The sequence below is a fragment of the Tripterygium wilfordii genome, chromosome 14 (assembly GCF_013401445.1).
Source record: "Tripterygium wilfordii isolate XIE 37 chromosome 14, ASM1340144v1, whole genome shotgun sequence".
In the NCBI taxonomy this organism is placed as follows: Eukaryota; Viridiplantae; Streptophyta; class Magnoliopsida; order Celastrales; family Celastraceae; genus Tripterygium; species Tripterygium wilfordii.
In genome coordinates this window covers 9,871,339-9,886,498 of record NC_052245.1, presented here as the reverse complement: position 1 = coordinate 9,886,498, position 15,160 = coordinate 9,871,339, and the positions used below count along the sequence as shown (strand labels likewise).

General features: G+C 36.3%; 3 protein-coding genes across 5 annotated transcripts; 1 reads left to right on the top strand and 2 right to left on the bottom strand.

The window, feature by feature from the left end:
* The first annotated feature begins 1,586 nt into the window (after positions 1 to 1,586).
* Positions 1,587 to 5,297, top strand: LOC120015232 (beta-glucuronosyltransferase GlcAT14A). Its single transcript, XM_038867540.1, has 4 exons — positions 1,587 to 2,251; positions 2,401 to 2,476; positions 2,584 to 2,699; positions 4,578 to 5,297. Exons 1-4 carry the CDS (start codon positions 1,669 to 1,671, stop codon positions 5,090 to 5,092), a joined length of 1,290 nt encoding a protein of 429 aa, XP_038723468.1. The 5' UTR covers positions 1,587 to 1,668; the 3' UTR covers positions 5,093 to 5,297.
* Positions 5,298 to 5,557: 260 nt separating this feature from the next.
* On the bottom strand, positions 5,558 to 6,612 carry LOC120015423. 2 transcript variants are annotated; one of them, XM_038867850.1, is made up of 4 exons: positions 6,186 to 6,612; positions 6,064 to 6,100; positions 5,833 to 5,948; positions 5,558 to 5,742 (listed from the first exon to the last, which is right to left on the bottom strand). In XM_038867850.1, the coding sequence occupies exons 1-4, from the start codon at positions 6,459 to 6,461 to the stop codon at positions 5,680 to 5,682; spliced, it is 492 nt and encodes a 163-aa protein (XP_038723778.1). In that variant the 5' UTR covers positions 6,462 to 6,612; the 3' UTR covers positions 5,558 to 5,679. The 2 variants fall into 2 exon arrangements, with proteins under 2 accessions (XP_038723778.1, XP_038723777.1); XM_038867849.1 differs by having other exon boundaries at positions 5,833 to 5,954; positions 6,186 to 6,604.
* A 287-nt stretch (positions 6,613 to 6,899) lies between these two features.
* LOC120015422 (protein PAM71-homolog, chloroplastic) lies at positions 6,900 to 14,530 on the bottom strand. Of its 2 annotated transcripts, none has more exons than XM_038867846.1 (10): positions 14,239 to 14,530; positions 13,285 to 13,444; positions 12,703 to 12,886; positions 11,750 to 11,797; positions 10,659 to 10,755; positions 8,583 to 8,737; positions 8,303 to 8,368; positions 7,925 to 7,975; positions 7,729 to 7,833; positions 6,900 to 7,646 (listed from the first exon to the last, which is right to left on the bottom strand). In XM_038867846.1, the coding sequence occupies exons 1-10, from the start codon at positions 14,354 to 14,356 to the stop codon at positions 7,581 to 7,583; spliced, it is 1,050 nt and encodes a 349-aa protein (XP_038723774.1). In that variant the 5' UTR covers positions 14,357 to 14,530; the 3' UTR covers positions 6,900 to 7,580. The 2 variants fall into 2 exon arrangements, with proteins under 2 accessions (XP_038723774.1, XP_038723775.1); XM_038867847.1 differs by having other exon boundaries at positions 12,703 to 12,883; positions 14,239 to 14,529.
* Positions 14,531 to 15,160: the final 630 nt, after the last annotated feature.

Sequence of the window (15,160 nt, the reverse complement as noted above, 5' to 3'; positions counted from 1 at the left end):
GGAGAACGAAGACAACCAAATTCATTACCAACATCGTCATTGATCGACACCAAAGTGTGTGTGTACTTACCCCAAGTGTAGGGTATCGTCAAGTAATAAACCGGTGAGTCCGGTATCGATCCACGAGGAAGCAATGCAAATTTCGATCCACGAGGAAGCAATGCAAATTTGAAGTGAATGATATGCAAATGACTAGCTAACACTAATAAACACAATGAATATCAAATAAAAGCAAGTAAAAGAAATGGGCCGAATGACTCGGTAGCATGAGCGATTTTGTAATCAAAGTAAGCACAAATTGGATTTAAAACAATTAATTAAAAACCTAGTCTCTAGTCCGTCCCGGTGGTTACTCGGTTCTCATACTCAAGGTATCATTGCAAACACACACAACCATACACAATGCATTGTGTGATACTATCAATCATGCATATGCAAAGAGAATTGGGATATAAGACTTCAATTCATACATGTAGGCCATCGAGTCTCTTAATCTACGATGAACGCAAAGGGATAAGCACCTAATATTATGGATTAATGTTCCCCCTTGGGGCTCGGCTTGGCTAACACCCTAGTTTCACACTCAAAGATCAATTAACCATAACTCTCCCATGCACATTCCTAAATTAACCCAAAACCCCATCATCAATACACATAATTAATAGCTATGCAATGGAAAACTCAATTAATTAAGGAAATCATGCAATGGGTTTAACAATTCTCAATCAAACACATTAGATGCAATCCCTAGACTAGACAATCCGAAAATACCATCAATATGTCATTTCCATAGATCCAATCACACAACTATCACGAAATTAAAAGAGAAAAATCGAAACTACGATTCTTTGAACATACCTTGAGTAATCGAAACCGAGCATCCACCATTTGGGACTAGAAACTAGAAAGGGAACTTAGCCACTCATCATAATGGGTATAAACATCAATTTTATAGATGAAAATCAATGTTTACAAACAAAATCACGAAAAACCAAGAAAAACTTAGAGAGAGAAGTAGAGAGAAAACAATGGAGGCAAGAAGTTGGAGAGGAGATGAATTAATGAGAGAGTCCCCCAATATTAGGGTTTTCTCCTCTTTTACAAGTATAATGACCTATTTACCCTTACAAAGCTTTCTCCCATTGGTTACATTTGAGAGATACCCAAAAACCCAGCTCAATTAATCATTCTCGGAATGCAGAAATCGGGCGACTGTCCGGACGGTTGAAATCTGTGTGGACAATTAAACCCTCTGGTTTTAACTGTCTAGACGGTTGAAATCTGTTTGGACAGTTTGTGATGATTTTCATTTTTAGCTGTAGCTTCATAATTCTTTCACCTTTTTGCCCTTTGATTCAATTATCCGAACATCCAATGAAGGTGTCTGGACAATTCTTCATCTCTATGAACTTTTCTTCAATCCCGAGAGCTTCTAATTTTGTCGGTTTAATCATATTTTCTATAAAACCAATGAAAGACAATCATAAGAGTAAAACTAACTTATTTAAACACAATTACATTACTTAAGATACTAGAACTCCCTAATTAGATGGTATTAGGATCTCAAAATAGAGGTTCGGTCAGCCATCTTCCATCTTCCATCTTTTATCTTCGTACACCGTAGTCTTTAAATCGGACAAAAAGGAAGTCAGACAACACTGAGAAAACATGCAATACCCACCACAGCAGGCCTCGGTTCAATCACCCTTCACCACCACCATCACCAAGGAGAACACCAGAACCATCCTCTCTGTACTCCTAGCCACCTCCATCTTCTCCCTCCTTTTTATTTTCTCACTCTCCTCAACCAACTCTTCCACTAACACAGCTCCCCAATATCCTCGTCCCGACCCTTATCTCTTCCCGACCCGACCCACTTTCAATAAGATCCCGTCGGATCCTGCCCCTTCTTCCGTAGCCTACCTAGTATCTGGTTCTGCCGGGGACGCGGGTCGAATCCTGCGCCTACTTTACGCTACTTACCATCCCAAGAACTTCTACCTCCTCCACCTTGATCGATTTGCTTCTCAGACCGAACGTGACTCACTCGCCGTCACTGTTCAATCTGTGCCCATTTTCAGGGCTGCCCAAAATGTCAATGTCATTGGAAAGGCTGATTTCGCTTACCCTACTGGATCCTCCTCGATATCAGCCACGCTTCACGGCGCTTCAATTTTGCTGCGTTTATCGGCGAATTGGGAGTGGTTTATCCCTTTGAGTGCCAGTGATTACCCGCTTATTACACAAGATGGTACGGTTAGCTTCTTCTTTGCTTGTGTCGCTAATGGTTACTATTTTGGAGTCATTGAAATTTTTTGTGAGAACTTTGGGCTTAATTTTTTTTTTCCCCTTTTCAGTTTATGTTAGTTTAATTTTGTAATGCTGATCTGGGTTCTGCAGATCTTCTCCACATTTTGTCATATTTGCCCAAAGATATGAACTTTGTTAATCACACGAGCTACATTGGCTGGAGAGAGTAAGAGGACATTTTTTTCATTGATTTGGTGTTAATTTTATCTAGTTAGTTATTTATTCACTGAATGTGATTATCTCAACAGGATCTAAATGCGTTGTTTGTTATAGGTCTAGGAAATTGAAGCCTATAATTGTTGATCCAGGGCTTTATCTTTCAGAAAAGACTCAGATGTTTTATGCTACTCAAAAGCGAGAGTTGCCTCATGCTTTCAGATTGTTCTCAGGTGTGTTTATTTTCATGATTTTCTTATGTGTGTCTTCTGCTTCCTTTTTTCCCCTTTTTTTTGGCTCATTCTTTGGTTTGATATATATCAATTAGATGTGATTGAAAATTTGGGGTACATGATTTTATCGTCTGGGTCATTCTCCATGATTTTCTTAGGAAACTGTCACTTTTTTACAACTTTGATTGCTCAAAATGCCATCAAGCAATGTTATAGTGCAATTTCTTGAAGCTTGTATGGTGTTGTTAAGTTGTTGAAATGTATAGAACTAAGAGTAGGTTCACCAATTTCTTGGCTGGGTTTAATAGGCCTGGGAGCCTGTGATGTGTTTTAATGATTGTGTTAATCAAACACTCGAGCAAGATGTCATGTCTGGAGGATGAGCTCCCAAAGCAGCTATAAGCTTAGATTGAAAAACTTTGATTTAATCTGGTCATCTGGTGCTGGTGCTGTCCAAAAGGAAAATGAAGCTTGTTTGAGTTTCTTGGAACGTACAAAATTTAACTCAAACTCAAGTATTGTTTTGGTGGATAGCAGTCTAGTTCCAGGACAGATAGTGGTTTTTGGTGGTAGAGATGGGTTGACGTCCTAGAGTTCATCAGGGAACCCCATAACTGCCAATGAAATGAAATGAAGTACTGTAGGGTACCCACTCCTTTTATGTCCAGTAAATAACAAAAATTCCTGTTATCAATCCAAAATCCAATGCCAAAATAAAATGTCAGCTGGAGATTGTAGTGCTTGCTAGTTCTTAGAGGAAGAGTGTGTAAAAGGATCTGGATTTTGGAACATGGGGTGAAGTAATGGTTTCAAACTGGTATTAGTGCTGGTTGCTTGGTGATGGAAGGGAGGATGTAGAGTTCTGTTTCCTTAATTTGTGGTTTGCTTCTCCCCACAACAAACCTATTTAATCCTGAAGGTTCCTTGTGTGGTCACAACTCCTCAATCAGAGCTGGGCCTTACCGACGTAGGGTTGCTCTCATTCTCACTCTTGAGGAGGGAAGATGTTAAAAGGTTTTGGATGCAATATTAGGTCCACTGAATACCATGTTCCACCCTTACGAGTGTGCTTCTCAACCAGAATACAATCAGACAACTGTGATGTTCCTTGGCTGGAAGTGTGGCGATTTGAAACTTTATTATGTGTGCAAACTTCTGTTAAGTAGCTTATAGTTTAGATTGGCATCTGACTTTATGATGCTTATCACTAGGCCACTTGCCCTTCACGTATGGTGATGATGCTTTAGTTCTAACTGTTATGGCTATGCACTTATAACTTTATGGTTATGACTGATGAGACATCTTTGGCATGCTTTATACCCTCTCATATTTCCATTTAGTGTTGTAGGTAAACTAAAAGTTCCTTGTCTCTGAATTTTCTTTTTTTTTTCCCTTTTCTTCTCTATGCATGGCTTTTTCGATTAATTTTAAAGCCTGAGAATTGTCCAAGATGTATTCTCCAGTAATAGATAGCTGAGCACTTGATTTATTCCAGTTTTTGTAAATTTTGCATTTGAAAATTCCAATTCAAATAGTGAGGGTTTGAAATTAGCTGTGTTGCATTTTTTCTTGATGCAAGGTGAAAATGTTTTACTATATTTTTGTTTAATGTTTCCTTAAAACACACAATGTTCTTAAGGTTTAAATGCTCACGTAGGAGCTATGTCCAGCCATGGAACCTTTGCAGCTGGCTAGCAACAAAATTCCGTGCAGCTCCCAGTTTCTTTCAATAGAGATTTCATTTCTGTTTCTACAACTGGCTGTGAATACTATTATATACTCCTAATGTTTATGGTTCCCTTCTTTATTTCAAAATGTGCATATATCCATGAGGGGGGGTATTACTGTGCTGACAGTAGAAATTCTACTTTTGTGCAGGCTCATCGCATGCTATATTAAGTCGTAATTTTGTTGAGTTCTGCATAATTGGAACAGACAATCTACCGAGGACTCTGTTGATGTATTTGTCTAACATGCCATCATCCCTCCCTAACTACTTCCCTACTATTCTATGTAATTCCCGTCAGTTCAACCGGACTGTTGTAAATGACAACTTACTGTATGTGGCCAGAGATGAGCCCTTTAGAAAGGAGTTTCGCCCACTTAATTCCACCGAATTTGATGTAATGATTCAGAGTGCAGCAGCCTTTGCCAGAGGTTTCCATTTTGACGATCCAGTGCTTGACCGCATTGACCAAGAAATTTTGGGTCGAAGCCCTGGCCAAGTTGTGCCAGGTGGCTGGTGCTTGGGTGAGTCTGAAGACAACATTTGTGCAGTTTGGGGAGATGCTGATGTTTTGAGGCCTGGTCCTGGAGCAAGTCGATTGGAAAAGCGTATTGTTCGATTGCTTACAAATGGTGAGTTCCGGTCTCATCAATGCGTAGTAGAATGAACTGGATTGTTACTTCCATGAGAGAATGAAAAGTAGTACATTCACTTCAGTCTACCATTTTTTGAAAATCTTCTTGTTTCAAGTTTTTACAAGATCTGGATTTCTGATGTTGAAGAGTTAACAACACTTCTTTGCTGATATAATAGATCATATGTTGTGTATTGAGGTTCAATGGGTTAATGGTAAGTTCAGCTTTTTTGTCACTTATTATTGTGGTTACTACTCAGCATGAGAAGTGGAGCTGAATCAAGTCCCACAGTTTAATATGGAAAACAGGTTTGTGGCAAATTGCTGGTGAATATTCCTTTTGAAACCTGAAGTAGTATTTTCTATTTCATTTAGCAATTACTAAAGCAGTAGCGCTATATATCCATAACAAATCCAGTCATAGCATATAATTAGACAACATAATAACGAAAGTTAATTAGACAACATAATAACGAAAGTTAATGTAATTAGACAATGTAATAATAAAAGTTAATGTAATCATTTTTTCTACTAAAGCAATGGGAATATATTCTTGAAGAAGTTTTTGCTACAAAGAAAAAGTGAAAGAAAAAGATCAAATCAGTGGCCAATCAATTAGTTCAGAAGTTTTCAGGGCTATCATCCAGTTGTTTCTCATCTTCTATCTCAACCTCTAAGATTTCCTGAGAGAGTAAAAGATACATTACATAAATGAACTTAGCAGTTATTTTCATTAATGAAATTTAGAGAAATAGAAGAAGAAGATGACGTACAGGGATCCTCTGCTTCAGGTAATTAGCAACCCTGGCAAGGACCATAGAACGCTTGTGCCAAAACTTACCCTTGAGACTGATCTTCACAAAGGGTCCATCCAATTCAGCTAATCCAACTACTCCTAACAATTTTTTTTCAATCTACATATCTTAATATACATTTGCACAAATTCAAGTAGAATAAGGGATGTAAAATCTTAATGTACCTTATAATAAGGAGTAGTCAGTCACCTGTTATGCCAACAGAATTGTCAAATATCTGTGCAAGCTGCACCAAACACACCCATCAGAGTTTCAACCAACACAGAACATTACTAATTCTTGAATAATATTGTGAAAAGAAACAGACTTGCCTCAACACGGGCATCAGCCAAAACCTGTGTAACATTGTCCTCAGTCAAATCCAATGGTGACTGTGAAGCAGGTCCAGCTGCTACGATGGTGGCTGATCTTCTCCTCCTCTGTGTTTGTGTTACCATTGTCACTGTGGGCCTTACCTGATGGGAGATTGTAAGCTGGGTTTTGGTTTCATTGGAGATAGGAGGAATAGAGGTTGATGAAGTTGTTACTGCTTGTAAGCTGGAGATGCTGTAGTGGTGGTGGTGGTAAGGAAGAACAGTTGGCTCCATTGGTCTGATCCTTTGTTTCCTCTTCTTCTTCTTCTTTCTTCTTCAGATTTGACAGATCATATAGATAAAGTTTCTGATGACTTCGTGGCCAGTTATGGACCTCACAATTGTAGGCATAGCCTTAGCTGCTGCCTTTTCAACAGTAAACTGTATAAATGGCTAAATGCATCGCTTGAGATGTTTGTATTCAAGGTTGGTAAATCCAAACGACATGGACTCGAGACGAGAAGTTCTGAATTCAATTTCTATTGAGAATAACCCTTGTGACTGCACACAAACTTGACGGTCCAAATTTAGTCTCGGAATAACAAGGGACAAACTTGTGTGATATATTTTTAAGTGTCAACATTTCAACCCAAACAAAAATGGGAAAAAAAGAGAGTAGAAACATCATTTTTTTTATATAGATTTTCAAACGGTATATACGTAAACAATGACTTCCTTCAAATTAATCAATAATAAGTTTTTTATTGTACACAAAATTAAATTGTCAACTCCTAACATGCCCACAAGATTGTGGTAGGGAAGCAAAATTAGAGTAAAAAAAAACCACAAACAACTGTTACACCACAAACAGCATGACATAGCATTAAGAGTAAGTCTCATAACTAGGAGATGCAGCTTGCATAGAACTGTAACAGGAGCTGAGAACAACAAATGAAACAATCCTCTGTGGGGTTGCTCAATAAATGAGGGGAAAAACCTTACGTGAAATTGCTGGGGAAAAAGAGCTAGATTTTAGTGGTGTACAAGAAGATTCAATAACTTCAAGAGTTCCTGGCATAGCATGTTAGAAAAGAAAATGGCTCCCAACAGTTACCCATGAGAAATATTTTTATTCTGGTCGTAAATTTTGCAATGTACGTGCCCCTTGCACTTGCAACTGATGTTCCATTACCAAGTCGTACATCTGTGACGAGAAAACTATGCAGAATCTGATATCACCCGCGTTTTGACATGGTCCTCATATACTATTCCACAGCCATATGTTCAGTTCCTTTTCGCCAACATCTATTCTAGCAACTAATGTGGTCCAGTATCTGTGCGCAGCAGTTTCTACTGTTGTACTAAAATTCCTCCCAAGAATGTCTGCCCTTTGGTATCAACTACAAGATATCACTAGAAAACTCCCAAAAACGTCGCAACAGCAAAAACGAGAAATAGTACTCCACCCAAGTATCCAACCTGATTGACAAAAAGAGTGAGTTGGACAAAAGTAAAATGTAAAATTATTTGATAATGGCTAGAAAAATGATGTCGCTCCTACCAGTTTTTCAGAAATGTAGTTGGCGAGAATTGCTCCACCAAGAACCGCGATGAATGTTGCAATGAAGTGTCCAGCAATAGCTCCACTTGCCACACCCCATGGAGACTAAAGAGATCAGAGGAAATATACAATAAGTTTTTGAAATATTACACAACAGGGGAAAAGAAAGAAATACGATATGTCCAAAAAAATTTACCTGTGCGGCACCAAGAGCTATTGTGGCAAGCATTGAGCGATCTCCCCATTCCTAGAATCAAGAGCAAATCATAAAATCTATAACAAATTTTATGGTAGAAACATCCAATTAACACTTACCACAACCAAATGATACTCCCTACTATAAGTTTTGAACAGCTGGCTATGTAAAACATTTTTCGCTGTCGTTTGTTAGAATTGTTCACCATAAGATTTTAGTCCATTTGTCATCATGAAATGAAAATTTTCCTTTTCATTAACAAGACAAACAGATCAATTATATTTTATAGAAACTTTGAACCGAGGGCTGAAAAAAAAAGGGTTCATGCATATGGCCAAAATGTAATGTTGATGCAAAACAGCTCAAAATGATACTTACAGCAAAGAATACTAGGCTGAATGACTTCCAGATAATTTCAAGTGGATTGGAGAGCGGTTTTGAGACCTGAAGAGATTGAGAAAAGAATCAGAAATTAGTTCTTTTGTACATCCTTCAAGACTGGGACAATAGAACAAAATATGCACTCACACCCTCCATAAAAAATAAAGCAAAAAATTTCCTTGTCTAATCTGCTAAAAAAAGTATCAACTCATGAATTTGTAACTATTGAAAAAAAATCTCAATAGAACTTGCAGAACCACAAACGCTAATGCAAAACCTTTTCTTTCACAAGCTCCTCAGCTTCCGCATATTCATCAAGTCCAGGGCTGTTCTTATTAACTTCATTTGAGGGAAGGTCCCATGCATCTTTTATTGATTTGAGCCCAAAGAACAATAGAAGAGTAACTGCCGCATATTCTCCAATAGGCAAGGCTGTTTGTATTACAAGAAGATATATTTTACACATAAAAAATGTTAGCCTGTAAAGCCATGGAAAACTTATTTCTCATCAAAATAAAAAGATGGTATCATGAAGATATCAAACCTACAATAAATTTTCAAAACTCTGTGGGTCAAGTTAAGAATAACGCAATATCCAGGGAACATATGCAATGTGATTATTGACAGGTGGACAAAATGTGCAAGCCATTAGTATGCACATGGGCCTTACTTAATTTTGTCCTACAGTATACATTAAAGAACCTTGCAGCAAAAATTTTACAGTATATATTGAAGAGACTTGAGCTGGCAGAAAAAAATGGATATCTTAATTCATTACCCCCAAATCCCTCTTTCCATATCAAAAACATGTCAATGTTAATAATAAATGGCACATCCACAAGAACAACTCTATTTTTATAGAGGAATAAGTTTTTTCTCCATGTTATTTCCAGAAACCTGAAGTGCATGAAAAAAAAATCAAGGCAGGTGGCCTCTATGAAAAGTAGTTCACATTAGAAAGTAACCATTTCAGGCAGCAATGCTTAGTGCTCCAGTTTCTCACAATAAAAACTAGCACATCCATGGCAGGGTAGCTAGAATTGTGAATAACACCTACACCTTTAAGTTGACCAACTCAGATGGCTGGAAACTCATGCATGTTAAACACTCATCGTTGTTAACGCAAGCAATACTTAGTCAAAACTAATTACAATGAGATCTTATTTACTTTTTTATTAAATTATTTTATCATTTGACATTCTCAGTTATTTCCAAAACGCATGTACACTTGAGTTTAATTGCTAATACGAAAAGAAGGCAAAAAGTAATATTATAATTGTAATTGAATACAACATGAACACAACCCTAAAGAATATTTGCTTAGGCTACAAGGAAAAAGATAACCAGTAATCTAAAAGCTTAATTCTTTGCACGAAAAAAAAAAAATGGAATCGTGTAGCTGAATGCCGCCTTTAAGTTGACCAACTCAGATGGTTGGAAACTCATGAGTACCATGCTAAACACATCGTTGTTAACGCAAGCAATACTTAATCAAAACTAATTACAATGGAATCTTATTTACGTTTTCATTAAATTATTTTATCATTTTGACATTCTCGGCTATTTCCAAAACACGTGTACACTTGATTTTAATTGCTAATATTAAAAGAAGAAAAAAAGAGTAACATTATAATCGTAGTTGAATAAAACATGAACACAACCCTAAAGAATAATTGCTTAGGCTACAAGGAAAAAGATGACCAGTAATCAAGAAGCTTAATTCTTCGCACCAAAAAAAAAAAAAGGAATCGTGTAGCTGAATGCATATAATCTACAGAGTTGTTTAAACAGTTCAATAGACAAACTATTGTAATGTTTTTCAAGCACACATGCCGGAGACCAACATAGTCATTTCCATTGTTTAGCATTCTAGAAGCTCGTATGGTTGCTTTTTGTTAGAATATGTATAAGAGATGTGAAATGTCCCAACCCTACAAATTACCTTATTAGGTTGAATGGAAAAATAACTAATCTCAACATTGTATCCTACTGGAGGTCTTGAGTTCAAACCTTAACTTCCGCAATTTAAACCCCCATTTGTTGTTGCCCCAAGTGTGGGCCTTTGAGTGTGTTTGACTATTTGTTATTGCCCCAAGTGAGGGCCTTGTGTAAGAGTAGCTCTAGTGTTGTGCCTTGTTTATTGTGTACGTGTTGGGCCGTTGGATTGCCCAGCCCGCATTTGACGGGAGTGTTAGAATATGTATAAATGATGTGAAATACCCCAACCCAACAAGTTAACTTATTGGGTGGAATGACAAAGTAACTAATATTAACACTTTTCAATAATATCGTTATCAAATATATAAGCAACACTAATTAATCAGGATGAGAGATTTCAATAACAATAACTTACTTGTTTGGAATTGAGCAGGAACAGAATGAAATATACGCCCAATTACAACCGACAGGATAGTCATGAGTGAAAGAGCACCCATCGAACCCAACAAGACCTTGCCAATTATTTGAGATATAGTCAGAGCAAGTCACCTATATAAGATAATTATGTTGACAGGCACAAACTCACATGGACTACTACCAAGTGTCAAACAGACATTATGGAATTAGTATACAAAATATATTACCATGAAGAATATGGTCGCACATGAATGTCGCTAGTGCAACCCAAATTTGACATAAAACAATAGAATGTTATATTATTTTTTATTATGATACCAACAAGACTGTTCTCAAAGTTGAGAAGTCCACCAATCTATGACAAGCCGAAACATTTTGATATTTTTCATGCTTGAAGAATATATTTGAAACATCAAGTTCTTTATTAAGTACTATGCACTTCTTACACAGGAGAAGTTATTGAATTTTGTTTCTCTATTTTATTGTCTTATTTCAGACTGGTTTTCAATAATCACAATAATCCATTTGTATCTTAGCAATGCTATCAAGTATCGCATGAGTCTACCCCTAATGGTACTAAGAAACTATGTGGATGAGTGCTTCCAGTTATATGGATACTAAGGTTTATGTGAAACCATGAAAGCAGGTTTAATTGACTCAAAGTCAGAAATCTCTTTTGACTATAAAAAAAAATCGCTCCCCCAACACACAAATCTAGGAACCCATAACTTGAGGAGTGAAATTAATCTCATCTCTAACTTAAAGTTTCTAGAACTCAATTCACATCTTACCTTTTCTATTTTTTTAATGGGGAGGAGAAGGAAGAAAACAAATGCTTCACTCATGTTCTGATACTTAACCTAAACATACAGGATTTCTCACCGACCCCCAAAAACACGGAAACAACAGATAGCAAAGTTGGAAATCCATAGTCATAAACTAAATTACAATTTTTTTTAAAAAAAAAACAGCAAGATAATAGAAGAAAATAAATAAATGAGGTAGCATAGAAAGAAATGCAGAGATAATGAGGGACTTAAAAACACAAAGACGGCAAACAGTTTACAAGAGATAGAAAGTGAGACATACCAGTCCTTTCTCATATTGCATGGCCAGGAGTGCAGCAATAAAAAATGTCTGGGCAATACATAAAAGAAAGGCAATTTGAGGTCCAATAAAACATCTAACATCAGTGGATAAACTATTCAATATAGAAGGAGTGGTTTGGGTATCATATGTGAGCATGATGACAGCTAGCTTTAAGGAATACCTTTGAACATATTAATCTGTTAACAGCTACAGTCGATCAATAAAATCAAGAATTGACAAGTTCCATAATGGTGATAAACAATAAGGTGAAAAAGGTACCTAAACAAACAAACCAAAGAAATCTTCCAATTATAAAACGTTTAGATATGAAGCAATAGACCATTTTAGGAACCATCTGCAATATTTTTTTCATCATCAATTTTCATTGATGGGCATTTCCATTTTGCTTAAAAAGTTGGCTTACAGCTTCATCAAAGTTCGAAAGTTATCAACTCGAGAAAATGATCTACCCTTAAAAATGAAGTGTATTTCTCCATGGTACAAAAACCATATGCACTGCCAATGCATGAGATGTTATCACTGATATTATGCGTAGATGTGTCATGCGCTTGAAACAAATTACTTCTCAAGCTTTAAACGACCCTTGCATATCTTAAAATTTTCAGCTTTTTATGTTTTAATTCTATTTTTCTTATTGAGTACAAATAGGTAATGTATAGAGAAAGGAATATTCCAAAAGAAATCCTAGCTAAAGTAAAGAACTATCAAAGTAGCCTGTAAGATATGCCTTCAACTCAGTCTACCTGGCCTGTAGTGTCAAATTATTTGAAAGAGATATTAACTTCATAAAGAGTCGAATTCCTTTAAGTGTGAACATCCACCCAAAGAAGGCTAAAAAGAAACATAGAGATATAGTCGTGACGGCTAATTCCCATAAAAAAAAATATTTTTGAAGAAAATAAATAAATGAATTTTCTAGGTTAGAGAAGTACCTTGTCCCCAATTTCAGAGACAAAGATTAATGAGAATGCTGCAGCTAAGCCTGATTTTGAAATTGCTGCTAAGATTGCTGATGGTCCACCTTTGACAAATGCAATAAGCGAAAATACTAAAGCACATCCTACTAGCACAAGAGCTATAGTGACAGGATATGGAATTTGTCTGAGAGGCTTCCTGCTACAAAACACGAAATATAACCAAATGAGTTAATTATAAAACACGAAATATACACAAATGCGTTAGTTCTGAGATACAATATCCTTCTCTCAATATGTTGGAAGCTTAAATTAAGAAAGGTTTGCATAACTTTTACATTTTAAACATTTTTTAAAACTAAAGCGATAGAAGGATTCCCAGCTCAACTTAAGAGAGTGTAAGTTAAGAGAACATAAAATTTCACAAGAACCTTTGCATATCTTTATGCTATTCAGATTCATTATATCTGAAAACACAAAACTTAGCCACCAACCACAAACGACTAAAAGACGAACATTTTAAAACACACTTCGGTATCAAATCAAAAGCAGCATTTTCAGAGCTCAAACCACAAGTAAATTTTGTCCATCGTAGCTTACCTTTCAGATGAATTGTCACTGGTTGGATGACTGTAAAGACTCATTTGGTCTTCTTTTTCCTCCCTGCCTTCATATCCTCCAGCTCCAACACCAACATTTGATGCTTCCGCTCTAATCACACTCCCCCTCAAGTTTAACCATGGAAATTCTCTACGTCTTACTATAGAGAAAATAGGCAATATATTATTCAGTTACTTTACAAAAAAATAGTGCCAGTAGATTCACTAGAAAAAAGTAGCTCAATTAATAGCTTAGCCTTAAAAGTATTACCAAGTACAGGCATATAAAAGCTTCTAACATCTCTTAGACACAACTTTAGACTAGCAGGAACAATTGATTGAACTAAAATGCTCAAAGCATTCAGAAAAACGTATGTAGCAGGCCAAATCAATCCCAACACTAATGCACAAAATATAAGTAGTATAACGTTTCCATCTATGCTTATTATGTTACCCTTTTATATTACATTAGCGCAAAGATTAGCCATCATATACAGGAGAGGTTAGAGTTTTAAATAGGACTGATTTATAAATCTAATCAACAAGCAATATTACTTGCAGATCAGAAACATCAAATTTTCACTGATTATCATCAAAAAAGCCTAAACATTTCAAATTAAACAGTCTTTGGATTTAATTTATTGGTTAATGGACACAGTTCAAACTTCTAAATGATCTGTTGTGAATGGAAACATGCATAATAAGGCCGCAGCCCAGAAATGTCAAAGACTCAAAGCAACAAAATTCGCGTTCTTCACACTTACTAAACATCGTGTGCTTGCCCATCATGCATTCATTCCATAACTATTGAACTTATTCTGTACTAACTCAAATATCTAGCAATTTGACTTTCTCTTGACAATTCACGGATTTCTTCAATTTACTGTTCAAATCAGCTTGGAAGTAACAAAAAAAGAAGAAGAAGAAGAAGAAGAAGAGAGCTGTTAGGGTTTACATGAAGGAGAGATAGGGCTTCGAGATGTAACAGTACGGGATGGAAACGCGCCAACAAGAGCCAGCAACGGAAGCCGCCCTTTTGAAGCGAGTGATGCTTGAAGAGCCAACCCCTGCATAGTTCCGTGATTTCAAGCCAGATTCTGCTCAAACGTTCATCTCCAAAGCTGATTTCTTTCTTTTCCTTTCAAATACAGCGGACTGTGATCTGCGAAGCAAAAACTGCAAGAAGAATGCGTTGAATTTGTAATCTTCTGAAGCTAATTAATTTCTGCTAAGGATGGACTGCCACGTGTGATGTGGAGTGTGAAGAAGATAAAACGAGGAGGAATGGAGGATAGTCAATAAACGACGTCGTCCACTGAAAATTAGAACAGCTTTTGGCTTTTGCACATTTTTGCCTGTGCTCGACCGAGAAATTATTGGGTGTTCCGAGCATACCGCCTCATCTGGTGATATGGTGTATCTGACCAATTAAATCATGACAAATACAATTAACTTTTCCCTGTCAAAATGTGACCCCCGACTAACATATCTTTTTAACGGCGCGTCACTTATGTTCAAGATTGTCAAAATCCCGATCTATATCGTAAGATTGTACGATCTTACGATCTTAGATAAGCAAAACGATATGGATCATTTCAAAATCATATTTTGGTAAAGATCGCATGATTTTTCAAAGACTAGGCTCCGTTTGGTAGAGCGAAAAGATTGATTTTCAATGCTAACGGAAATTTTGTAGAAAAAAAACTGAGTTTAAAGCTGTGAAATATGTTGTGAGGTGTTTGGTAAACTAAAAATTGATGTTAGCGGAAATGTTGTTGAATTAAAGTATTATAATATTAAATTTTATAATTTTTATATTAAATATTGTTATTAAATTTAATCTAATAAATATAATTTTTATTAAAATTTAGTTTACG

Bases quoted from the DNA above. Each gene is read 5' to 3' on its own strand.
- LOC120015232 (XM_038867540.1), top strand. From the start codon at position 1,669: ATGCAATACCCACCACAGCAGGCCTCGGTTCAATCACCCTTCACCACC. The intron at 2,477-2,583 runs GTAAGAGGACAT...TGTTTGTTATAG, and splicing joins AGCTACATTGGCTGGAGAGA to GTCTAGGAAATTGAAGCCTA. The intron at 2,700-4,577 runs GTGTGTTTATTT...ACTTTTGTGCAG, and splicing joins TGCTTTCAGATTGTTCTCAG to GCTCATCGCATGCTATATTA.
- LOC120015423 (XM_038867849.1), bottom strand. From the start codon at position 6,461: ATGGAGCCAACTGTTCTTCCTTACCACCACCACCACTACAGCATCTCC. The intron at 5,955-6,063 runs GTGACTGACTAC...AAAAATTGTTAG, and splicing joins CAATTCTGTTGGCATAACAG to GAGTAGTTGGATTAGCTGAA. The intron at 5,743-5,832 runs GTACGTCATCTT...TTACTCTCTCAG, and splicing joins ACCTGAAGCAGAGGATCCCT to GAAATCTTAGAGGTTGAGAT.
- LOC120015422 (XM_038867846.1), bottom strand. From the start codon at position 14,356: ATGCAGGGGTTGGCTCTTCAAGCATCACTCGCTTCAAAAGGGCGGCTT. The intron at 12,887-13,284 runs GTAAGCTACGAT...CGTGTTTTGTAG, and splicing joins AGTGACAATTCATCTGAAAG to CAGGAAGCCTCTCAGACAAA. The intron at 11,798-12,702 runs GTACTTCTCTAA...TGTATTGCCCAG, and splicing joins TCTCTGAAATTGGGGACAAG to ACATTTTTTATTGCTGCACT.